This window comes from Seriola dumerili, unplaced genomic scaffold (assembly GCF_002260705.1).
Source record: "Seriola dumerili isolate Sdu_G_001 unplaced genomic scaffold, Sdu_1.0 BDQW01000388.1, whole genome shotgun sequence".
Taxonomy (NCBI): Eukaryota; Metazoa; Chordata; class Actinopteri; order Carangiformes; family Carangidae; genus Seriola; species Seriola dumerili.
The window spans coordinates 1,116,998-1,143,217 of record NW_019174643.1 but is presented as its reverse complement, the minus strand read 5'-3'; the positions used below and the strand labels follow the sequence as shown (position 1 = coordinate 1,143,217).

Genomic DNA, 26,220 nt, shown 5'->3' with positions numbered 1-26,220 from the left:
TGGAGTGTGAGGTTTGGTTGTGAAGCTCCACTCCAGTGTGATGTTGTGGTTCTCCTCTGCCTGATAGGAGCTCTGTGTCACATTCACTACAAATGTTCCTGTTGAGGAGACAGAGAGGGAAAGTGAGGAGCAGACTAACTGAGGACTTGTATCAGTTTCTAGATAATAAAGTGAAGGAGTAAACTAACCACAGACACAGGAGGTGAGTGTGAGGAGCAGCAGGATGCAGCAGATCATCTTCTCCCTGTGAGAGGAGACAGAGCTGAAGAGTCACAAACACATGAGACCAAAGAAGGAAAATCTACAGTCTGACTTCATTCAGTCAGTACGATGCTGCTTCCTCTTTATGATCCTGATCATTACAAACAGCTGATCAGAGGACGGACACCAAGCCTCCATGATGATGTCAGAGACAATGTGAGCTACAGTCACTGTGATGTCACGTTTGTTTTGACGCCTCTTGTGATATATATGTTTCCTCAAGGAAGACAGAAAAACGTGGTTCAACAGTTTCAAACAGACCTGCTGTCATCAGCCTGTCAGAGTGATTCCCCCTCTGTGGTTTGCAGACGGCAGCAGCAGAGACTCAGTACAGTGACTGGTGTGAAGAAGGCGCCTGTAACATGTTCCTTCCTACTCGCTCTTCTAGATCTGCACCTGTCGCTGCTGCTGGTTGGCGTCTCACTGAGCTGTGCTTTGTATGTGTCAGGTGTGGTGATGATCTGTCACTGGTCTGGTGAAAACTCTTTGTTTAATTGTCTCTTTACTACAAACTGAATTATTTTTGTGAACTGCCTCCTGTCTGATTCAGGTGTAGTGTGCTCTGATGTTCTGGATGGTGTCTCCTGACTAATGTGTCTAATGTGTCACATTCACTCTTTTAGGTCAAAGTCCATGTTTGATCTTCTGTCTTCTCATATATTCTGAATATTACCTCAGGTAACAAGATTCAGTTCAGTTTAGTGATCGACACTACTGACTTTGACACAGGAGATCAGGGGTTCGATTCCCGGTCAGGGATCCAGTGTGGACCCTTGTGGATATATGAACCCTTAAGCAAGGCACCTGGTGCTACTGACCTTCCTCAGGACGAGTGAGACCACAAAGAGCTCAGATGTTGCCCAGGTTAATAAGCTCTGAGTCAGGGGATATATGGATGATATGAAACCCAACATCAAGGCAAGGGGGAGCCAGGATGACAGGTCAGAGAGGGAGATCATCACCTCTCAGCCAGTGTGAGCTGCATAACAAGGAAGATGTGAGATACAGAGGCTGCAGATGCAGAGATGCAGATGAATCAGAGAATGAAATACAGTGAACTGAAACTTCGATTTGCTTAACGTCCAACCTCGTTAGGGTTAGAGATAAGATTTGGAGATGAATGATAGTGACACTTCGATAAGGTTACTTCAGGTTACCTCCTTTAGGAAGTGAAACTTTGAATGAAGGTTAGTGTTAGATATACGGCAGACTCAAATGTTCATATAAGGTTACCTCAGAGAGTCAGAAGTTTAGTTTAGGAAGTGAAACTTCGACTGAAACTCAAACATGAAGTTTGCTTAAAGTCCATTCATCCACCAAGGGTTAGGGTTAGCGATAGGAAGGACTGAAGCTCCTTTCCTTACCATTAGAGAACCAGGGCTGCCGCTCTGATATTTCGCAGCTCTTCTCTCACTCCACATGCTCTTAACATGTCTACTTCTTTATCTTATATTTGCTGGGGTGTAAAGACGGGGCATGTGTCAGCCAGTGAGGATATTGAAGAGAGGGAGATCATCATCATCCTCTCAACCAGTGTGAGCTGGATAACAAGGAACATGAACATAACAAGAATCATAAGAGCATGAAATAGACGTGAAAGTTAACTAAAGCAGAAAATTCGCTCTTCAGAATGAATGAGTCAGCAAGTTGAATCAGAGAATGCATACAGTGAATGACAACTTAACTAAAGCATACACACGACCAAGCATGGAAAGCTCCAACCTTGAAGAAACAGAAGTGAAACGGTGAGATGGTCAGAAGGATGGATGCGCCTATTCTCACATAAAGTGAAGTCATTTATCTATCTATTTATAAATAAAACCACACACACAATCACACACTATCTAAAGACTGCAGTGTCATGTCAATGTTCTTGTTTTTTTTTTTACAGATAAATCCCCGGAAACCATAAAAAAGAAGAAAGATTTCAACACTGAAAGTTGAACATATTTGTTACAGAACCTAATGACTCTGAAACAATGTTCTGAATGAACTGACTGTAGAACCTGTAGGAAGAAAGAGCTTGTAGGACATGATACAAAGACTGTAAAAGCCACATAAACACAACTGAATCAACTGAAGGACAGCCATTGTTGTTTTTGTATTTATTTATTTTTAATTTTACATGCCCCGCCCCCATAAAATGAGCCATTCAGCAACCACAGCTTGACTGACGGAGGAGGACTTGTCTGTGATTGGTTGTTCTCCTGTGATGAACACAGTGTACGGCCTATCACCTTTTACAAAATAAAATAAAATTAATTCCACTGACTTAATGCTTCAAATTAATAAAGTACTTAATAGAAATGTGGTGTCAAAAGTACAATATTTGTCTTTTAAATGTAGTGGAGTAAAAGTCATGTTTACAAAAACAAAACAAAACAAACTTAATAAAGTAAACAGTTCATCACTGTCCAGCCTGTGTTAAAAACCACATTCATCAGCAGGAAGCAGGAAACGTCAGTTAGGAAACCACATTTTTATTCAGCCCACCCACGTGAAATCCCACAGAGACGAGCACACAAATATATTCTCTGAATTCAAACAAAGAAAAGGCTTTTTGACATAAAAGTAAGTAATTTATGATTTAAGAGGCTTTTATTGTTGTAAGTGAGTGTGTGAGGTCTTCTGGGTGTTTCAGGGAGTTTCCCATATTGTTGTGCAAGTTGATATTACATATACAGACATACAGCTGCACAAAGACATCATGCTACAGACACTTAAACATAATGTATATCTATAATATACAGGCAAGAAACAGACAACAGACTATTTATGGAAGTCACAAGAATGCATGAAGTTTGCAGCGGCGGGCTTAACGTGCATGAACCCACTTGGGTGTGACAGCGAGAGGATACTGTATATTTTATTGCACAATACTTATGCTCTGATGAGCCAGTAACACATTGTGATGCTGTTTTAAACTTCAGTGCAAATAAGAGAAACAAGCGGTAGTCCTCACAGCTGCCTTTAAACTACGACAAGAGAAGATTTGCTTCTTGAAAAGACAAAGAAACAAACTGAACAACAGTCAGAGCTTTAAACATCCATTAACCTGCCTACATGGGACAAACTGAAGGAGCTTTTAAAGTCCATCTTGATACTATGGTCTCCACAGACCTTAATATTGTATTAGTTAACTTCCCTTTGTGCAAGGTCTGCTGCATGTGCTGTTGCATAAGGTCACTGACGTGGATATAAATGACTTCCTGTTAAACACTGTCCAAAACGGGTCATCGATGATATTTTCATACAAAGTGAAGCTCTACAGATATTCATTGCTTTGATGCTACTCTTGTGCCCATTAGTGTTTTTGATGTTGAGCACACAACTGTAACAAACAACTTCCTGAAGGGACAGTTTGGCTGCGGTGGAAAAGTCAAAATAATCTCCTTTCCTAAAACACCTGTCCTCGACCTCGTCAAGGAAAGACGTGAAGGAGAGGAGATCAGAATAAGTTACAGTATATTCAGACATAAGATTAAAGTTCCCTATTTTCTCCTTTCCTTGCATAAAGGAAGCTCCAGTGTTTCCTTTGCTAAAGGAGACAAGATAGGAAGCACTGAAGCTCCTTTCCTTATCATTTAGGGAACTGGACCAGCTCTTATCATCATGGCCGCTCTGATACTTCCGGGTCATGTCACTCGCAGCTCTTCTCTCACTTCACATGCTCTTAACATGTCTATTTCTTTATCTTATATTTACTGGGGTGTAAAGACGGGGCATGTGTCAGCCAGTGAGGATATTGAAGTAAATATTCATGTTTAAGGGACTGAATATGTTTATCAATCCAGAGGGGTCACTAATTAGCGGCTATTAGTGTCAGTGGTGGGAATAGATAAGCTGTGATGGTAGTTGGACAGTCTGTGGTTGGACAGCTCAGCAGGCTGTGGCGTTCAGATAAGGTTACCTCAGTGAGTCAGAAGTTCAGTTTAGAATAAAAACGGAACGATGCACATATAAGGACGGGTCAAACTGCTGCGTACCTGCTCTTTGCCTGAGTGACAGCAGCATGCAAAAGCAACCTAAAGGTAAGTGAGATCAGGACCTGAGAATGGCGTTGAAGCCTTTTGTGAAACACTCGGTTTGCAGATTGTTATTTTGATGCAACAGCGAGCAGGTGATTTCGGGTGAGAGAGCAAGCGAGAGAGAGCGAGGCCTCGAGGTACTGATGATAACGACCAATGCGAGCAGTGTTTCAACTGTTTCCTGACTCTGATTGCTCTTTACATTTTAGTGCGAAACTCAAAACAGGGAGAGCAAATAAAATTCTTTGAGCAAATGCAAAGAAATATAAAGTTTGATGTAGTTGAAGAGATAATGTGAATTGATTTATGAATTATATACGACTGATTCTGCTGTTGTCCACAGCTGCTTTCCACTGTTACCTGTTTACATAAGTAAACTGTTATGAGATTTTCATGTTTATATAATTTAAAACTTTTTTTTAAACAGCTTACAGATGCAGAAAAGACAAACAAAAAAAAAACACATAGAGTGACTTGATATCATCTAGGCTGTAAAATGTTCACAATCCTCCTGTAGAAAAATATAATTTACAAAAACTGATTAAGAAAGAAGTTAAACTCATTAATGGTCACATGATTAATGTGACTACACAGACATGTGTCTGTTATTATTTTGTTTATCCACCAGGTGTCACTAAAGATCCACTCATTGCAGCAGGGTCACAGCTGGTGCTCCAGTTACAACAGGTGGACCTGCAGTTATAATGGATTATGTTTTTATTTTTATTTAAGTCAAACTCAGGGATCCTCAAATACTGAACCAGAAATGCAGATAATTTAGATCCTCCAAGACTGACAGCAACTGACCGTCAGCTCTCAGACTCTGGGCAGCACAGTGGATTAAATGTCATTATACTACAACATAATCTCACTCCATCACAAACTTTTAATTCGATTTATTGCAAAATCACTCATTTAATCTGGTTTATTTCTTGTAGCAGTTGTAGGGTATGTTTCATATCAGCTTTGTAAATATTGTTTGTGTTGTATAATGAATTGGAAACCGAAAGTAAAATTTCGAGGGGAAGCCCCATGATATTGTTTACATGTTTCCCGCCACTTCACCGTCTGCAAGTGAAATCTTCAGGAAATATTTGTTGGATTCAAAAAGCAACAACGAGCGAAACGTTTTGCAAGTAAAAGTGAGTAGCGGTTAATTATCCCGTGTGTTACGGTGTGTGATGTCGGACGGACTTGACTGTTGTGTGTGTGCGTCGTGTTGTTGTTGCAGTTCTTCTTCTGCTTTTTCACAGCGTAAACACAGACGACATCTTTGTCTCCTGGAGGATGAAACTGCGCAGCAACATCAAAAACGTCATTAACAAAACCACAAAAAAATCCAACGTCGTTAATTTGTTTCTGCAGTAAAGTTTGTTTATATATTTGTAGGGTAAATCGAGTTTCTCCGTGGTTCTTGTGGTTTAATTCCCCACTTCCGTTTTTGTCCACGCGGAGCGTTTTGCTGCCTTAAGCCTCAAACTTGAGACGTCTGAAGTTTACAATGACTGGTCGGTGATGCTTGGGGGCAATTTCGGTTTGGTGGTTTTCAACATACCTTTTTTGGCCCGTAGTCCCATCCGTTATCAAGGTCCCTTTCCCGCCCCCTGTGTATATATATAACTGAGTATAATTATGACTGTTTTGATTATTATTACTTATATTTTATTCACTTATATTCTCCTTGTTATTTTTTACTAATATTGAGTGTTGTATCATATAAAATCTCATGTCTTTGAATATAAAAGATTTGATTTATCAGGTCATATCATTTGTGATAAATACATAAATTGAAAAAAAAAGTTTCAGGGTTTAAAATAAACGCAATTGAAGTTGTGCGTTAATAGGAGAAAATATGAATCTATATGGTATTCAGTAGTGAAAGTAAGAGTAGCACAGAATACTGCCAGGAGTGAAAACAAGTTTGATCTTATCTAAAGTTAGGGTGTGGTCACTTTGTCGACAATACAACAATTTTTAGATTAAAAAAAAATATCTGTTGTTTAGCAAACATATGAACGCTGACAACAAACACATAAAACTTAAAGAATGAGAGTGTAAGTAAAAAAGACAACTGCCATTATGCTGATTTTTGTCCTTTACAAACCTCCTACAAACCTATTTTTTTCTCCCACTGCTTTGTAGCTGAAATGGCTGAGAGGAAGAGGAAGCGTCCTGCCCTCACAGGGCCTCACAGCTCCTCCCCTGTGACGTCTGACAACTCATCTGATCAGAAGATCAGCCCCGGCACAGAGCAACCAATCAGGTAATTTCAGGCTGTGTCGTCTTCAACAAGCTGCAGAATCAAGAAAACACCCAGTAAAGAACTCTGCACACTGCAAGAAGTCTTTTTTTTTTTACAAAAATACACTTTATATTTATGCAAATTCAGTGAAATACAACTTTCACTCTGTGTTCAGTGGATTTAATTAAAATGAGTAAATAAAACAATCTCTCCTCTTAGTTCACAGATGAGAGCGGATGGGTCCACAAGTCCCAGCATCCTTTCCATGAAGAGTGACAAATCCAGGGGCATGCCAATGAACTTTGGCAACGAGAACCCTGAACGGTAATTCTCTGTAATTAAAGTATCTGGAAATGGTTTGACAGAACTGGACACAGGTTACGCTGCCAGCCACAGAGTCATGCAGTCAAATAAAGGAGGCAAGATTTCGGTTAGGTGAAACTGAATCCACAGTTCTGTCTTTATGAAAAGTGATTGTATATGTTGTGTACCTGAGGAGTAAATGACCCCGCTCTGAAGAAATGATGAGAAAATAAAACAATCTCTCCTCTTAGTTCACAGATGAGAGCCGATGGGTCCAGGAGTCCCAGCATCCTTTCCTTGAAGAGTGACAAATCCAGGGGCATGCCAATGAACTTTGGCAACGAGAACCCTGAACGGTAATTCTCCGTAATTAAAGTATCTCTAAGTGGTTTGACAGAACTGGACACAGGTTACGCTGCCAGCCACAGAGTCATGCAGTCAAATAAACAAGTCAAGAGTTTACATTAAGATTTACAGTTCACAGTTGAGACACACACACAAAAACAAACTCATACCCACAGACATTAATTTTTTTATTGAATTTTAGCAGCTTTTCCTACAGGTCTTAAAGTTGTCGTGTTTTTTTTTTTACAACAGTTTAAAATCTAAATCTAAATTACATGTTTGTCTGCTTTAAATTACACATCTGCTTTGAGAAAAAACTCAACTAAAAGGGAGAAATTTATGTTTTATATTTTTTATTTTCATGATGGTGACCCCTGGTGTTGCATTAATCCTCTGAATTATTGCATTTGAATTTAAAATTGATTTAGTATTCAGTCTGAACACAGCTTAAGACCTACACTGCTCAAATACAATTAATCGTAAATTGGTGTCCGAGGAAACTACCACAGGGAAAATGTGTTTCAGGTGAAGTGGCTGTATTAACTTATAATGTGCCTTTTGTTGTTGTGTTTCAGCTCTGACTGGGACCAGTCTGATTCACAAGCAGCTGAACCCTGCCTGAAGAAACCCAGACAAGATCCTGAATATCAGAGAGATGACACTGGTAGGTTTAAATACTAACTGGAGAAATATTTGTACTATTACCAATACTATACCACAAGTAAAGCTAATAATAGAGTAATACTTCATAATCAGAGTGAGGCATCACATATTAGTCTTTAAAACAGTGATAGGTTCTCTTGCCAGTAAAAGGAAATAGCAGGCAAACAACCAGATAAACCAATAAAAGCCAGACGAGTCTCTGATTATGCACTGTAACTTTGTGGAGGTGTCAGGTGCCAAATTAAACTTCCACCTTTAAAAAAAAACAAACTTCAAAGTCAAGATTTTGTGTTTGCTTGTGGTTTTGCATGACTGAACTAAAATTATTTGGTATTAATCACACGGGTATTATTGGTGGAATTTGCAATCATGTATTTTCTTGTTACAGGGGACACACGTCTTTTGAAAGCAAAGAAGAAACTTAAAGAAGCAATGAAAAAGAGATGTACTTCAATATCTGAAGGTAATGGTGACCAACAGAGTTCGCTGAACAAAATCTACACAGAACTCTACATCACCACTGGGGAGAGTGAAGGGCCACAAGCAGAGCATGAGTTCGGACACCTCGAACGTAAAGAAACAGAAGCATCTCCTGAAGGTACAGTCAGCCTCAGCGACATCTTCAAACCTTTGCCTGGCAAAGAGAAACTCCACAGAACAGTCCTGACGAAGGGAAGTGCAGGCATTGGAAAATCATTTTCTGTGCAGAAATTGATTCTTGACTGGGCCGAGGAGAAAGAAAACCAGGACATTGATTTTGTTTTCTATCTTGCTTTCAAAGAGATGAATTTGAGCACAGATACAAAAAGCTTGGACAAGCTGCTGACTGAATTCCACCCTGCACTCAAAAGTTTGAACGGTTCAACTGATTATGTTAAAACCAATGTTTTAGTGATCCTGGACGGCCTGGATGAAAGCAGACTTCAACTGGACTTTGAGAACAATAAGACTGTAACGTCTGTCAGTGAAGTTACATCTCTGAGTAACCTCCTATCAAACCTGATCCAGGGTAACCTTCTTCCTAATGCAAAACTCTGGATAACTTCCCGTAAAGTAGCAGCCAATCAGATCCCTGCAAAGTATGTCGACATGGTGACAGAGATAAGAGGTTTCAATGAGTCACAAAAAGAGGAATACTTCAGGAAGAGATTTAGTGATGACTTGACTCTAGCTGACAGAATCATTTCACATATCCAGTCTTCAGCGAGTCTCGACATCATGTGCCAGATCCCGATCTTCTGCTGGATTTCTTCTGTGTTATTCCAGGATGTTTTCAGTGGAGATGGCAAAGCTGAAACTCCTCAAACTCTGACAGAGATGATGGCACATTTCCTTTTTGTTCAGACAAAACGTAGAAGCAGAAAATATGACCAGAAGAAGACTAAGAAAAAAGAAGAGAATCTTCTGAAGACACACAGAGAATTTCTCCTGAAACTCGGCAAACTGGCATTTGTTCATCTACAGAAGAACAACCTCATCTTCTATGAGGAAGACCTGGAAAACTGTGGCATCGATATTAACGAAGCATCTATCCACTCTGGATTTTGCACCACAGTTCTTAGGGAAGAAGAACTCTTTTCTCAGAGAAAGGTTTTCTTCTTTGTTCATCTGACCATACAGGAGTTCTTTGCAGCTCTCTATGTCTATGACTGTTTCACAAACAAGAATACAACAGAGCTCAGCAACTTCCTTGATGTGAAAGACAAAGAACATACTTTACTTGATCTTCTAAAGATGACAGTTGACAAAGTGTTAGAAAAGAAGAATGGCCACCTGGTCTACTTCTTACGAATGCTCTTTGGCCTTATGGTTGAAACAAACCGGAGAGTCCTTCAGGGTCTGCTGACGTCACCGGACCCAAGCCAAGATACTGAAAAGAAAATCTTGACTTACCTCAAATCCATCCGAAGAAAGACCCTCTCTCCAGACAACTGCATCAGCCTCTTCCAGACCATGGTTGAGATGAGAGACCAGAAAGTCAAAGATGAGATTCAGGAATATCTGATGTTGGAAGATCGTTCAAAAACTAAGCTGACTCCTATGCACTGCTCTGCGCTGGCCTACATGCTGCAGGTATCGAAGGATGATCTGGATGTTTTGGACTTGAAGACTTACAACACATCAGATGAGGGTAGAAGGAGGCTGATACCAGCAGTGAAGAGCAGCAGAAAGGCAATGTAAGTTGACATGATTTAGTTTTAGTATTTCTTTAACTCGTGAGAACTGTATGTTGATGTTCTTCTCAGGCTGCAAACAATTTCCATGTTCCACCAGTGAGACTGTCAGGGCAGCCTGCGAGTTCCCATTGGGGACAGTTCCTACCTTTCCCTAAATGGTCTTTTATACTTGATACATATTTTATGTACATCATTAAACAGTTGTACCTTTTTCTTTATCATATAACCTTATTATCCACTCTTAGACTAGCAGACTGCAAAGTGACCAAAGAGTGGGTTGAACACCTGGCGTTTGATCTCAAGTTCCCCAACACACCTCTACGAGAGCTGGACCTGAGCAACAATGACCTGAAAGACGAAGGGGTGAAGCTGCTCTGTGCTGGCCTGTCGAGTCAATGCTGCAAACTGGAGATACTGAGGTATGTATATAACAAGTAATAGGCCATAATGAAAATGGGTGTATCAAACTTCAACCTGCTATTCTCACTGTTTAAAGTCGTATCAAAATGTCTTGTGTTCCTTTTGCAACAATGCTTGATTCTTGTCTGTTGGAATCCATCTTTCTGCCAACTTTTAAATTTTTTTTCTGATGGTCATAATTTATCTTCACCATGGTTGACCCATTCAGTTAATTCTTTAACTTCAACTTGCCCTTTCTATTAATAATATTTAGGTTCTCTGTCTGAAATGAATAAAGATCAGCCTTCTTTATATTCATTCAGGGTTGCAAGAAACTTACTGTTGGTGACACTGCTCTTCATAAATACATCCTGAATCTGCATTCTGATTAACCAAACACTGTGTTTTCTCAGGTTGTCAGGTTGCATGGTCACTGAGACAGCCTGTTGTTTTCTGGCCTCAGCTTTGAAATCCAACCCCTCCCATCTGAGAGAACTGGATCTCAGCTACAACCATCCAGGAGACTCTGGAGTGAAGCTTCTCCTTGAGCTGAAGGATGATCCACAATACAAGCTCAGCATACTCAAGTAATTATAATCTCAGCCATGTTTTAAACTGTTAACCAGACATATATTTGTCAAACCAACCAGTTATTCTTCATCCTGTAAGTCTTTTCTCTTTTTAAACCAAATCAAACCATTTCAAAACACTTCTGATACACCTGAAATCTTATCTTTGTGCCAAATGTCCAAGTTGGTATTCAATTATGGAATGGGCTCATTGTTGCCCCTAGTGTCCATTGGGGAAAAGACACCAAGTCACAACAGTTCAATTTCCTGTTTTACAAAGGAAAATACCAAGGATGAAGATAAACTGGTAGGTTTGGTAAATGGAGGTCTGGTTAACTGCCCCACCTCTGTTAAAGATCATTTCACAGCTCCCTGAGCTTTTCTATGGGAGCTTCCTGGACTGTGTCCCTCACAGTGAATGAGACAGTCCTGAACGGGGCTCTAGTAACATTATTGTAGTCTACTAGAGTTTTGACTTTTCTTCTGAACTGAGAAAAAGGTGCTTTAGGATTACTTCTACAACCCATTATATTAAAACGAGTTTACTGTCAGTTTTACACCAGAGCTACTGTGCAAGGACCTTAAAGACAACAGCAACAATAAAAACACCTTACAGAGATATAGTAAATATATTCTAGTTACTTCTAATGTTTAGATTCAAGTTAAGATAGTCAAGGGTGCCCTATCGTTGAACTGAACTTTAGTAAAATGTAGTCATGTACAATAGCACCACAGGTTGGCTGACAGTAACAATAGATGCATATACTCTAGATTTACCGTGGACAGATCTGATACTCTGCTAGGTTTTGAGAGCAACAGTGTTGGTTACGTGGTTGTTCTTTGTCAGAAGATTTTCATTTTTTTCCGCAGTGTTGAACATGGTGGAAAACAGGATGATACCAGGATTCAAGAAATGTAAGTAAGCAAAGCATGCAGCCGGAGGTCTATGCTTTCCTCCGACAGTCGGATTCGCCTCCATACCTTCAAAACAACATTTGATGAGCCCCTCTATCCTGCTGTTGAACTCCGCACTCATTCCTCTGCATTACTTTGTCAGCTACCATAAACAAACTTTCACCGCACCACATGACTGATCTTACGCGTAGATTTGCATAAGGTCGTGAAATGTCTTATACAAGCAAGGGACTACTTACTTGTTATTCCCAATATTTTAAGCAATCTAGACTTCACATTTTAGAAACCACGCAGGGTTAACTGCTCCTATCTTTTAGTATGAAAAGACAAGTATAAAGACTGAGATAGTACTATTTGGGAGCAAAGACAGAAGGTTGCAACTTAGTGCTTACCTGGAGTCTAGAGATTAAAACCCTATGTTAAAAATCAGGGATGGAGATTTTAGTTTCAGTGACCACATCAAAGCTATAACTAGATTTGCATTTTGGCGTCTCAAAAACATAGCTAGTGTCGGACACTTTTTGTTGAACCAAGACTTAGGTCTGGGCTATAAATATAAATGTAAATATATTTCTTACCTGTTCAATCGAAACCTTACATGTCTGTAAGATCTAAACAGGGTGAAATGGCTTTCAGCCAGAATGCTGCCTACAGCTGGAACCAGCTCCCAATGGAGATCAAATCAGACTAAACTGTAAATGGCTTCAATACTCCACTGCCTTCATCAAATCTTGTGCTTTAATGAGATACTACCTATTTTATGATCTGTTTTCATACCGTTTTCTTATTATACTTTTTACTTTATTTTTTATCCTTCTTTTATTTCCGTGTACCATATTGAATAGCCTCTGTCTATGATAATGTGCTATACACAAATTTGTCTTGCCTTATCAGTCATATACTCAATTTGTATAACAAGGAAAATTGAGGGTATTATATCATTTATATACAGTGTCAGTTCTGAAAGTCAAACATGTGGCCTGGCAACTCCAGATGCCATTATTTCCCATAAAAAGTCTAAACTCATAGATGTATTCACACTGCGAGAAACTCCTGATATCTGATTTGCTGTGTGAGATTTAAGTTGTAGACTTAAACCTTTAAACATATGTGCATGTATTTGCAACTATCATTATACAGGTTTTACAAGTTTTACCAGTTTCACTGTTTTGATCTTTGCGTAATGGTTTTTCTAACTATACTGATGTAAATGGGTAACAAGTGTTTTTTTTTTATTCTTTCAGTTAAGTCAGTGGCAGTACTTTTTTTAAAATAATGTTTTACCATCTGCCACACAGAACTTAGTTTTTGCTAAAGTATAGTATGTATCTAACAAACAGGAGCACACCACATAGCTCTGACTGGGTCTTCTCAGTGGGAAAACAAAGAGCTATGTTTCATGTTATCGGCCGTTCAAGCCAGTCAACAATTGATTACGCTCCTCTGCTCTCTCTTAATCACACGTAGAGCTGATCTTTGTAATAACCTCATGAATTTATAGCTTTACACACACACACACACACACACACACACACACACACACACACACACAATTTTTGCCTATGAATGATGTGTGAAAGGATGTTTTCTGTCTTTCCATCTTTATTAATTAACCATTTAATTCACTGTGCAGCTCAGAGGTTACGGCAGCTACTGGACACTTTTAAGGTGGAATATTTTCCTGCGTGTTACTCAATGCATGATTGACATTTGGAAATCAATCACTGCACCTTAAATGTCATTATAACATTTTTGACCATTTTGGATCGGATCTTCAAGCACTTTTATAAACTGCTGATATTTTATTTCATCACTGGGAGAAACAAAGTTGTGGAGCGTTGTTCTGGAGCGCTCTGGCAGCACTACACCTATGCTTATCGCACAAAGCAGTACAGCTGCTCTTTTTTCATCTATTGTTTCAAATTCTCCACACTATCAACTTACAGTAAAGAACTCACATATATCCACATGAATAAATGTCGTCTTGTATGTAGAGTAGAAACAAATGTACATTATAGAGCTAGAGTATTTGTGCTAAATGCTAACATCAGAATGCTAGCATGCTCACAATGACAGTGCTTAAATGATATTTAGTAGGTATTATGTTTACTGAGTCTTAGTATGCCAATATTTGCTAATTAGCACTATACACAGAGTACAGCTGAGGCAAATGTAATGACAATCCTCCCAATAGTTGAGACTTTTAACTAAATACCAAACTGTCAATCTCATGGTGGCGCTCAGAGGATCACCAAATTCAGTAGTACTCTGGAGACGGCAGCCGTTTGAACTCAATTTCCTGGCAATCATTTCAATAGTATTTGAGTTATTTCAGTCTGAACCACAGTGGTGGACTGAGCGACATATTAAAGTGACAGTTAGCGTTATTTGACTTGGGATTGATAGAGGTAGTTAGCTCTATAGTCAGTGTATTACCTGTAGTAGATTCGGATCGTCGTGACGCCAGTTTAGAGGAGCAGCTAACCGGGAGCTGTGGCAGAGAAGCTGAGCGGTGTGCTGCTGCGGACAGGGACAACAAAAAAAACTTACTTTAGCCACTTGAAAACATACCCACAGAAAAAAAAGCTGATATCAGTGTAAGTGCAGACTTTATTTTGAATATTTTCACCGCTGTATATTACCATCAAACAGCTCTTTACTTTAGAACTACTTTTTTTCCAACCGTTGAATTACCGTATTCCTACAGTGACGTAGTGTCATACAGTGATCGCCCTCAGCTCAGGCGCGCTTGTGCGCATTAATACGGTAGTTCAACGGTTCACAAACTGTAGCTCCATAGTAAAGTGCTGTTTGACGGCAAGATAAAATTATGAAAATATTAAAAGTACAGCATCCACTTATATTAGCTTTTTTTGTGGGTGTATTTTTACGTGTACGCTATATTTTTTTTAATATTTTCACCACTTTATCTTGCCGTCATACAGCCCTTCTTTTGGAACTACATTTTTTCAACTGTTGAAAAATTTCTTTTTGAATCAAACAGCTGATCTGCGGAGTTACGCAGTGCACGCCGTAGGTGGTCTTGTGCGTAGTAATACGGTAGTTCAACGGTTAAAACTGTAGTCCCAAAGGAAAGTGCTTGTTTGACGGCAAGATAAAGCGGTTAAAGTATTAGAAATATAACGTACTCTTCAAGACAGCTCTAATTAGATTTAATTGAAACATATAATGTTGAGCATTAATACATGTCACCTGAACCACATTAGCAGCAAAGTGTAAATGTGTAATATGCTGTGTGTGTGTAAAAGTCTTAATATTTGTAGTACACTGCGCTAATGCTTATTGTGAATTACTAGCAATTGCATTTATTTTCGTTTTTGGCAGTTTTTACGCCATAGATAGAATTAATGTTTGTGGTTGTTGTATCTTTATGTATTTTTACCCCCTTTATGTTAGCATACTACAGCTTGTTAAAGTGTGTGATGTAATCAGTATTTTAAGTATTTTAATCTGTTGAAGAAAATGAGGAGCTGTGTCCCAGTTCAGAGGTCACATCCTTCGGAGGATGCAGCCTTTGTCTCGAAGTCTGAACCGAAATGAGACGGTGTGGCCCACAGAGGATTTTTCCTTTGCGTCACCAGGTGTGCCCTCCCTTACCGTTGCGTTGCAAAGCCGGCTCCTGTCACCTATCAACCTTGACAACATTTAACTTTATTTCCCACAAATACTTAAAATTTAAAAGTGTTATCACCAGGCTGTCTGTCGGTGTTGTTTGCTGCCATATTATTTTCATTAGCGATGCGGAATTAATCTTGGGATATGTTGGGCCACGAAGCAGCCTTGTCGCTCCACTGTGACGCAGTCGGTCTTCAAATGTTTCCTCCGAAGGATGCAGCTGCTGAATTGGGACGCAGCTAAGGTGTTTTCTGAAAGCTGCAGTAAAAGGTTTCACATTAGCCTCACAAAGCCAGCCCAAATTCAATATAGAAGCGGTTTAAACATTTCACAAACACAAACGATTAATCTCCTTTCAAGAGTCAACTGGACTGGACTTTAATCAAATTTCCACATATGCCATTAAAATGATTTTGAGAATGAATTTTAGGGGAGAAATAAATCATGCAGGTTCAAGAATCATCTTAAAAGCTCCGTATGAGTTATGATCTGACTGTTTGAGGTTCTCTCTCAGGAGTGGAATAAAAGCATTTTTGTGGTGAGGTGACTCGTTCTGTCTGATGAGAAATTATCTGTAAAGAAGTTGAATACCAAATGTGGTGGGAAAGCTCAGTCTGTCAAGTGGAAAAATGCTTTATAACTGTATTATGTTTTGAAATATGTTTGTAGTGGTTGTCCATTCTGAAACTGTTTTGCTACAGGAGTGATGGAGGTACCTCACTTTAAATCACTTTTATTCCCCTGAACATTCATCCAGGGAGAATCACTGAGCTCCAAAGTTTGTCTGGCTTCTTTGAGGCTAATTCTTACTGGAGTGGGTGAAAGATGTTTGTGTATAAGCTTTTTTATATCTAAAAATATTAAAACATCAGCAAATAAAAGACATCTGAACAGTGTGGTGATTTATTGTATGCTGCGGATATAAGTAACATTTTAAGATTTAAGTTCTGGTAAAAAAGCATGAACCAACCTATTGGTTTATGACAATTTAAAGCTGGATGCATAGGATTTAAAATTTCTCATCACTCAAATAATCTGAAAGATGTGATAATCACATAAAGTTTGTGCCTTCACTATTAATATCTCTCCATGTAGATAGTTTTAGTTTTACTTCAGGTCCAAGAGTCTTTTAAAACTGTTGAAAATTAATCCTGGATCCTACAGTTCCCATAATGCAACCAAAAGTACATTTCATAAATGTCCACCTAACACACCCTCAGTTGGTAACACTGAGTTTCTGTTCAATTTTGTTTAAATCTTAAGCAACAGATTGTAAACTCAGATCTAATCTGATGGTTTTCACTGTGACTGTGATTAATATTACAACCCTTGTGTAAATCATTTACTTTTTGTGTTGTATAAGGACTAGAAACCAAAAGTAAACCAACAACGTGGCCTTATCTTGTCCATGCGTCCATTGACTCTACCTGTCAGAGATAGTTTTTGATTCACAAAGCAACAAGTGAAACATTTTGGATGTAAAAAGTAAGTAGCCGTTTATTATCCTGTGTGTTACCTTGTGATGTCGGATAAGCTGACCGCTCTGTGTGTCTGTCGTTGTATGTTGTTAGTTCATGTCATGCTTTTCACTGTGTAAGTACAGAGACGACATTTTGTCTCTTGAGAACTGAAGTACGCAGCAACTTAAAAAAATTCTACCATTACAACAACAAACAAACAAAAAACACCCTTGTTAATTTCATTTTTCCAGTGAATGTTTTATTCGGTGGTTTATGGTGTTAATTATTAGTTGTATTGTGGTCTGTTGTGGCTGGGGCCTACACCTGGCCTACACACTTCTCAAGGGCAAATATGTTTAGACATTAAAACGCATTTGCGCCGCAGTGCATTTTGCTTTTATTATCGCTAAAATTTGAGACATATTTATAAACGTAAATGATGAATAAGTCAATTATGTTTGGTGACAATTCTGGTTTGGTGGTTCTCAAAACCTTTTGTGGACCAAGGCCCAACAAATATCCAGATCCCTTACCGCCCCTCTCCAATAAAATGTGGGCCAATTGCTATCCCCTATATATATTAATGTTGATCATTGATTATTATTCTGTGTATAATTATGAGTACTATTATGTTTATCATTCTTATTAGTATCTAGATTATACTGTGTATTTTATTAAGTTTTACAATTTATGTTTTCCCACTCTAACCTCCCCACAGTTACTCTCCAGCCATCGCTAAATTAAGGACTGAGTGAGAGTAAAAAACAACTGCCTTTATGCTAAAATTTGTTCTTTACAAACAAATCTTTTTAGACTCCCACTGCTTTGTAGGTGAAATGCCTGAGCGGAAGAAGAAGCGTCCTCCCCTCACAGGGCCTCACAGCTCCTCCCCTGTGACATCTGACAAGTCATCTGATCAGAAGATCAGTTCCTGGATCGAGCCGTCAGTCAGGTAATTTAGCCCATCATAAATTAGCAGGTTGTGATGTCTTCAACAAACAACACAAACCAAAAAACACCCAGTAAAGAACTCTGCACACTGCAAGAAGCTGTAAAGTCTTTTTTTGTATATGACAAAAAAGTTTATATTTAGGCAATTTAGAAACATCCTTAACTTTTTTGCAGTATGTGGATGGATTAAATTTAGACCTGTTCTTGTGTCAAAGTCTTCTCCCTCTTTCAGATAGAGTGCATGCTCAGTCTTCTCAGACTTTCACCTGTTGTTCTTCTTGATCCCCTTGTTTGTGTGTATCATTAATTCATGTTGTATATCTGTGGAGTAAATGACCACTGAAGAAATGATGAGTAAATAAAACAATCTCTCCTCTTAGTTCACAGATGAGTGCAAATGGGTCCAAGAGTCCCAGCGGTGTCTCCATGAAGAGTGATGGATCCATGTACAGGCCAACTACCTTTGGTGTTAAGAAGTCCAAACGGTAACTCTACACTTTGTGCTTAAAGTATTGGTCTTGACAGAGCTGGACAAAGGTTACTCAGAGTCATACAGTCATAAACAAGTCAAGATTTCAGCTAAACTGAATCCACAGTTCTATCTTTATGAACCATGTTAATCCATGAACCAACCCACCAGCACTGGACAAGAGGAGACACGCTATCAATTCATGCCAACAACTCCTAGTTAATCTAATATGGAAACCACAAGGATCCAAATTTCTTTCATTATGAACTCCTTATACATTTAACATCTCACAAAATTCACGGTTCAGTTCATATCACAGTTCTCAGTTCCATTCGGTAAATTTTGGAGCATTGCCAATTTCAATAAATTTCAATAAAACAATCTCTCTTCTTAGTTCAGAGATGAGTGCAGATGGGTCCACGACTCCCAGCGGTGTCTCCATGAAGAGTGATGGATCCATGTACAGGCCAACTACCTTTGGTGTTGAAAAGTCCAAACGGTAACTCCACACTTTGTGCTCTGTAATTAAAGTATTGGTCTTGACAGAGCTGGACAAAGGTTACTCAGAGTCATAGAGTCAAATAAACAAGTCAAGATTTCACAGTTAAACTGAATCCACAGTTCTATCTTTTTGAACCATGTTAATCCATCAACCAACCCGCCAGCACTGGACAAGAGGAGACACGCTATCAATTCATGCCAACAACTCCTTGTTAATCTAATATGGAAACCACAAGGATCCAAATTTCTTTCATTATGAACTCCTTTTACATTTAACGGCTCATAAAATTCACGGTTTAGTTCATATGACAGTTCTCGTTTCCATTCGGTAAACGATGAGTGCAGATGGGGCCACGCATCCCAGCATTGTCTCCATGAAGAGTGATGGGTCCAAGCACAGGCCAATTAACTTTGGCATTGAGAACCTTGAATGGTAACTCCAAGTTATACTATATCATATAACTGATTAGCTGTTCAGCTTCATCACATTAAACAGTAAGCATAGCTATAAATGTTACTTTGTCCTGGTTCGATGCTGGTGTGGTCTTCACTCTTCACATTAACTGCTAACAACACACTGTACACCCATTACATGTAACTATAGTGTAGTGTAACACTGTAGCTCAGATATCCTGCTGTCAATCAAACAGAAACACCACCAAATACCACCCCAAAGGCCAGGTGTTTGCTGTTAGCTTGGCATTTACTTCACATGTGCTGGATAAATAAACTCAAAACAAATACTATCAAAAGGTCTATATTCACTCTTAGTGGCTTAAGTCCGGACAACTGGAAGCATACAACCAGCAGCTTAGGGTCTTTCTGATATTTTTATACCATTCCTCTCTGCATTGCTGCATTTGCATTTAAAATTCATTTAGTATTCAGTCAGAAAACACCTTTAGATGAAAAATGCTGAAAAACAAAATTAAAATTGGCGCAGAGAAAATTGTATCAGAACAAAAGTGTTTCAGGTAGCTACATTAGCTAATAATGTGCCTTTTGTTGTTGTGTTTCAGCTCAGACTGGGACCAGTCTGATTCACCAGCAGCCGAACCCTGCCAGAAGAAACCCAAACAAGATCCTGAATATCAGAGAGATGACACTGGTAGGTTTAAATACTTACTGAAGAAATATTTGTACTATTACCAATACTATACCACAAGTAAAGCTAATAATAGAGTAATACTTCATAATCAGAGTGTGGCATCACATATTAGTCTTTAAAATAGTGATAGGTTCTCTTGCCATTAAAAGGAAATAGCAGGCAAACAACCAGATAAACCAATAAAAGCCAGACGAGTCTCTGATTATGCACTGTAACTTTGTGGAAGTGTCAGGTGCCAAATTACCTTCCACCTTTAAAAAAAACCCTCAAAGTCAAGATTTTGTGTTTGCTTGTGGTTTTGCATGACTGAGCTAAAATCATTTTGTATTAATCACACAGGTATTATTGGAATTTGCAATCATGCATTTTCTTGTTACAGGGGACACACCTCTTTTGGAAGCGAAGAAGGAACTTAAAGAAGCAATGAAAAAGAAATGCACTTCGATATCTGAAGGTTATGGTGACCAACAGAGTTCGCTGAACAAAATCTACACAGAACTCTACATCACCACTGGGGAGAGTGAAGGGCCACAAGCAGAGCATGAGTTCAGACACCTTGAACGTAAAAAAACACAAGCATCTCCTGAAGGTACAGTCAGCCTCAGCGACATCTTCAAACCTTTGCCTGGCCAAGAGAAATGCCACAGAACAGTCCTGACGAAGGGCATTGCAGGCATTGGAAAATCATTTTCTGTGCAGAAATTCATTCTTGACTGGGCCGAGGAGAAAGAAAATCAGGATACTCAGTTTGTTTTCTGTCTTGCTTTCAAAGAGATGAATTTGAGCACAGATACAAAAAGCTTGGACAAGCTGCTGACTGAATTCCACCCTGCACTCCACAGTTTGAACGGTTCAACTGATTATGTTAAAACCAAGGTTTTAGTGATCCTGGACGGCCTGGATGAAAGCAGACTTCAACTGGACTTAGAGAACAATAAGACTGTAACATCTGTCAGTGAAGTTACATCTCTTAATAACCTCCTATCAAACCTGATCCAGGGTAACCTTCTTCCTAATGCAAAACTCTGGATAACTTCCCGTCCAGCAGCAGCCAATCAGATCCCTGCAAAGTATGTCGACATGGTGACAGAGATAGGAGGTTTCAATGAGTCACAAAAAGAGGAGTACTTCAGGAAGAGATTTAGTGATGACTTGACTCTTGCTGACAGAATCATTTCACATATCCAGTCTTCAGTGAGTCTCGACATCATGTGCCAGATCCCGATCTTCTGCTGGATTTCTTCTGTGTTATTTCAGGATGTTTTCAGTGGAGATGGCAAAGCTGAAACTCCTCAAACTCTGACAGAGATGATGGCATATTTCCTTTTTGTTCAGACAAAACATAGAAGCAGAAAATATGACCAGAAGACTGAGAAAAATGAAGAGAATCTTCTGAAGACACACAGAGAATTTCTCCTGAAACTCGGCAAACTGGCATTTGTTCATCTGCAGAAGAACAACCTCATCTTCTATGAGGAAGACCTGGAAGAGTGTGGCATCAACATAAAAGAAGCATCTATCCACTCTGGATTTTGCACCACAGTTCTTAGGGAAGAAGAACTCTTTTCTCAGAGAAAGGTTTTCTTCTTTGTTCATCTGACCATACAGGAGTTCTTTGCAGCTCTCTATGTCTATGACTGTTTCACAAACAAGAATACAACAGAGCTCAGCAACTTCCTTGATGTGAAAGACAAAAAACATACTTTACTTGATCTTCTAAAGATGACAGTTGACAAAGTATTACAGAAGAATAATTGCCACCTGGCCTACTTCTTACGAATGCTCCTTGGCCTCATGGTTGAAACAAACCGGAGAGTCCTTCAGGGTCTGCTGACGTCACCGGACCCAAGCCAAGATACTGAAAAGAAAATCTTGACTTACCTCAAATCCATCCGAAGAAAGACCCTCTCTCCAGACCGTTGCATCAGCCTCTTCCAGGCCATGGTTGAGATGAGAGACCAGAAAGTCAAAGATGAGATTCAGGAATATCTGATGTTGAAAGATCGTTCAAAAACTGAGCTGACTCCCCTGTACTGCTCTGCACTGGCCTACATGCTGCAGGTATCGAAGAATGATCTGGATGTTTTGGACTTGAAGAGTTACAACACATCAGATGAGGGTAGAAGGAGGCTGATACCAGCAGTGAAGAGCAGCAGAAAGGCAATGTAAGTTGACATGATTTAGTTTTAGTATTTCTTTAACTCGTGAGAAGTGTATGTTAATGTTCCACCAGTGAGACTGTCAGGGCAGCCTGCGAGCTGCCATTGGGGACAGTTCCTACCTTTCCCTAAATGGTCTTTTATACTTGATACATATTTTATCTACATCATTAAACAGTTGTACCTCTTTCTTTATCATATAACCTTATTATCCACCCCTAGACTAGCAGACTGCAAAGTGACTACAGAGTGGGCTGAACATCTGGCGTTTGATCTCAAGTTCCCCAACACACCTCTACGAGAGCTGGACCTGAGCAACAATGACCTGAAAGACGAAGGAGTGGAGCTTCTCTGTGATGGACTGTCAAGTCAATCCTGCAAACTGGAGATACTGAGGTATGTATATAACAAGTAATATAAAAGACTCTTGTCTGTTGGAATCCATCTTTCTGACAACTTTTATAATTTTTTACTGATGGTCATAATTTATCTTCACCATGGTTGACCCATTCAGTTAATTCTTTAACTTCAACTTGCCCTTTCTCTTAATAATATTTAGGTTCTCTGTCTGAAATGAATAAAGATCAACCTTCTTTATATTCATTCAGGGTTGCAAGAAACTTCCTGTTGGTGACACTGCTCTTCATAAATACATCCTGAATCTGCATTCTGATTAACCAAACACTGTGTTTTCTCAGGTTGTCAGGTTGCATGGTCACTGAGACAGCCTGTTGTTTTCTGGCCTCAGCTTTGAAATCCAACCCCTCCCATCTGAGAGAACTGGATCTCAGCTACAACCATCCAGGAGACTCTGGAGTGAAGCTTCTCCTTGAGCTGAAGGATGATCCACAATACAAGCTCAGCATACTCAAGTAATTATAAATTCAGCCATGTTTTAAACTGTTAACCAGACATATATTTGTCAAACCAACCAGTTATTCTTCATCCTGTAAGTCTTTTCTCTTTTTAAACCAAATCAAACCCTTTCAAAACACTTCTGATACACCTGAAACCTTACCTTTGTGCCAAATGTCCAAGTTGGTATTCAATTGTGGAATGGGCTCATTGTTGCCCCTAGTGTCCATTGGGGAAAAGACACCAAGTCACAACAGTTCAATTTCCTGTTATACAAAAGAAAACACCAAGGATGAAGATTAACTAGTAGGTTTGGTAAATGGAGGTCTGGTTAACTGCCCCACCTCTGTTAAAGATCATTTCACAGCTCCCTGAGCTTTTCTATGGGAGCTTCCAGGACTGTGTCCCACACAGTGAATGAGACAGTCCTGAACGGGGCTCTAGTAACATTATTGTAGTCTACTAGAGTTTTGACTTTTCTACTGAACTGAGAAAAAGGTGCTTTAGGATTACTTCTACAACCCATTATATTAAAACGAGTTTACTGTCAGTTTTACACCAGAGCTACTGTGCAAGGACCTTAAAGACAACAGCAACAATAAAAACACCTTCTTACAGAGATATAGTAAATATATTCTAGTTACTTCTAATGTTTAGATTCAAGTTAAGATAGTCAAGGGTGCCCTATCATTGAACTGAACTTTAGTAAAAATGTAGTAATGTACAATAGCACCACAGGTTGGGTGACAGTAACAATAGATGCATATACTCTAGATTTACTGTGGACAGATCTGATACTCTGCTAGCAAAGGTTTTGAGAGCAACAGTGTCGGTTACATGGTTGTTCTTTGTCAGAAGATTTAACCTTCATTTTTCTCTGCAGTGTTGAACATGGTGGAAAACACCGGATGATACCAGGATTCAAGAAATGTAAGTAAGCAACGCATGCAGCTGGAGGTCTATTCAGGTTTTCAGAGAACAGCAGTTCTAGATATCTTATATTTCAACAAACTTTACCCTGTAATAGACTAATAACAAACTAACTAATACAACTAGCTACAACTAACTAAGACAGGACAGTTATACTAACCGTTTGGGTTGTGGATGGCTTTCATTGTGAAATCAAACATTTCTGTCACTGAGGCATCCACACATTTTTTATGGGACGAATATTGACTATTCTTCTTTCAGGGAAGGCACTCTGAACAACAAACACAACTTTATCCGACACATTTCTTTGTCACTTGCTGACTGGAGTGCTGTGCAGCAGCATTGTGCTTAGTGCTGCCAGTAGTGACCACAAGCTATATTGTTAAAGTCTATGCTGCTGAAATGATTTGTTTCCTTACCTCCAGATGCCTGTGAGCTCACTTTGGATCCCAACACAGCCCACAAGAACCTCCGTCTCTCTGACGGGAACAGAGAGGTGACCTGGGTGGAAGAGGAGCAGTCGTATCCAGATCATCCAGAGAGGTTTGATCAGTGGCCACAAGTGCTGTGTGAGCAGGGTTTAAATGAACGCTGCTACTGGGAGTTCGATGTGTTGAAGCCCTTCAACATTGGGGTGACATACAGAAGCAATGAGAGGAAAGGGGATGTGAATGATTGCAAGCTGGGACGCAACGACAAGTCTTGGAGTCTTAATTGCTGTAATGCTGATTGTTTTGTTCTGCACAACAACGACCCTATCACTGTATCTTCCCTCCGCTCACGCTCTAGTCGGGTGGGGGTGTATCTGGATTGGCCAGCTGGCACTCTGTCCTTCTACAGAGTTTCCTCTGACAGTCGGATTCGCCTCCATACCTTCAAAACAACATTTGATGAGCCCCTCTATCCTGCTGTTGAACTTCGCACTCATTCCTCTGCATTACTTTGTCAGCTACCATAAACAAACTTTCACTGCACCACATAAGTGACCTTAGGCGTAGATTTGCATAAGGTCGTGACATGTCCTATACAAGCAAGGGGCTACTTACTTGTTACTACCAATATTTTAAGCAATCTAGACTTGACATTTTAGAAACCACACACGATTAATTGCTGCTATCCTCAGTATCAAGGCAGGTTTGCGTGAAGTGAAAGAGGAATATGTACTGTATCGTTTTGTCAGTCCACCACTCAGACTGAAATATCTTAACAACCATAAGATGAACAGCCATGAAATCTGGTACTGACTTTGGTCATCCTTTGTATCTTCCCTTTGTGCCATCATGAAGTTGAGGCTTTGAGGAAAATTACTCAAAAGCTGTTTGGTAGCTTACTCTGAAATGAGGTACATTCATGTCGCCCTCAGAATGAATTGTAAAAACTTTGGTGATCCCTTAACTTCCCTTTAAGACCATCGTTGGGTCTATTTGTCCAATACTTTAGTTAATTACCAAATAACTTTACTTAACTGAGTCACTATCATAACTGCATATTTGTTAGTGACGAGAAAACTATATTTTGGAGTATGTCAGATTTTGCATATTAAAATGATATCTACATATGTAAATTATTGATCTTTGTATTTGAGCTTACAATACATGATTTACTTTCCTGTTTAAATCATTAATTCAATCATTTGTGGTGGAAAATAAAACATGCAGTTGAAGAGGCATAATTGATGTGACCAAACAGGCTCTGAAAGTTACAAGATCTTCCTGTCTAAAAAATTAGCCATTCACTTGCTGAATATCTGTCGTAAGGGTTATGTGTTGATTATTGTTGTGAAAATGGAGATAAATTGTGTTGAGCCTCTGTGGTGCTTCATTTTACTTAGTGGGATCTTGTTGCGAAACCTTGACCAAAAGGAATACTTTTTCTCTGCTGGTTCGCACTGCAAATGGTGGTCAAGACATAGTCCAGCACATAACCCCTTGGCACATCCCAACGTGTCATTTAGTCTTAGTCGGGATTAAACAAACCAGACACAACGTATTAATTTGTGAGTTTTAGAGTTGCGCTTCATCAGATTTTGTTACTGTTAGATGGAGCTAGGCTAGCTGTGTTCTGTGCTAAGCTAAACGTCTCCTGGCTTTCAAGCTTCAGACTGGATTTAACTAAAAAAAAACAACAACTTGTGTTTCTTGGGTGTTACAAGTGTTGTAAAATGACTGCAGTGAATGCTTTTGAAAATAAAGGTAGTAAAATTGGTTAAAAAGTGGATTTTTTTTGTTTTTCTGTGGGTGGGGGATGTT

General features: G+C 39.3%; 1 protein-coding gene and 1 long non-coding RNA gene across 7 annotated transcripts; both read left to right on the top strand.

The window, feature by feature from the left end:
- Positions 1-2,770: 2,770 nt before the first annotated feature.
- LOC111233305 (NACHT, LRR and PYD domains-containing protein 3-like) lies at positions 2,771-26,171 on the top strand. Of its 6 annotated transcripts, none has more exons than XM_022761082.1 (10): positions 2,771-2,832; positions 6,432-6,552; positions 6,751-6,855; positions 7,086-7,190; positions 19,939-20,027; positions 20,407-22,192; positions 22,409-22,582; positions 22,885-23,058; positions 23,925-23,971; positions 24,397-26,171. In XM_022761082.1, the coding sequence occupies exons 2-10, from the start codon at positions 6,437-6,439 to the stop codon at positions 24,927-24,929; spliced, it is 3,129 nt and encodes a 1,042-aa protein (XP_022616803.1). In that variant the 5' UTR covers positions 2,771-2,832; positions 6,432-6,436; the 3' UTR covers positions 24,930-26,171. The 6 variants fall into 6 exon arrangements, with proteins under 6 accessions (XP_022616803.1, XP_022616804.1, XP_022616802.1 ...); XM_022761083.1 differs by lacking the exon at positions 2,771-2,832 and adding an exon at positions 4,355-4,426; XM_022761081.1 differs by lacking the exon at positions 2,771-2,832 and adding an exon at positions 5,350-5,431.
- LOC111233308 lies at positions 16,506-18,428 on the top strand. The gene is made up of 3 exons (XR_002665595.1): positions 16,506-17,023; positions 17,812-17,950; positions 18,330-18,428. It is a non-coding gene; the product is annotated as an uncharacterized LOC111233308 (long non-coding RNA).
- Positions 26,172-26,220: the final 49 nt, after the last annotated feature.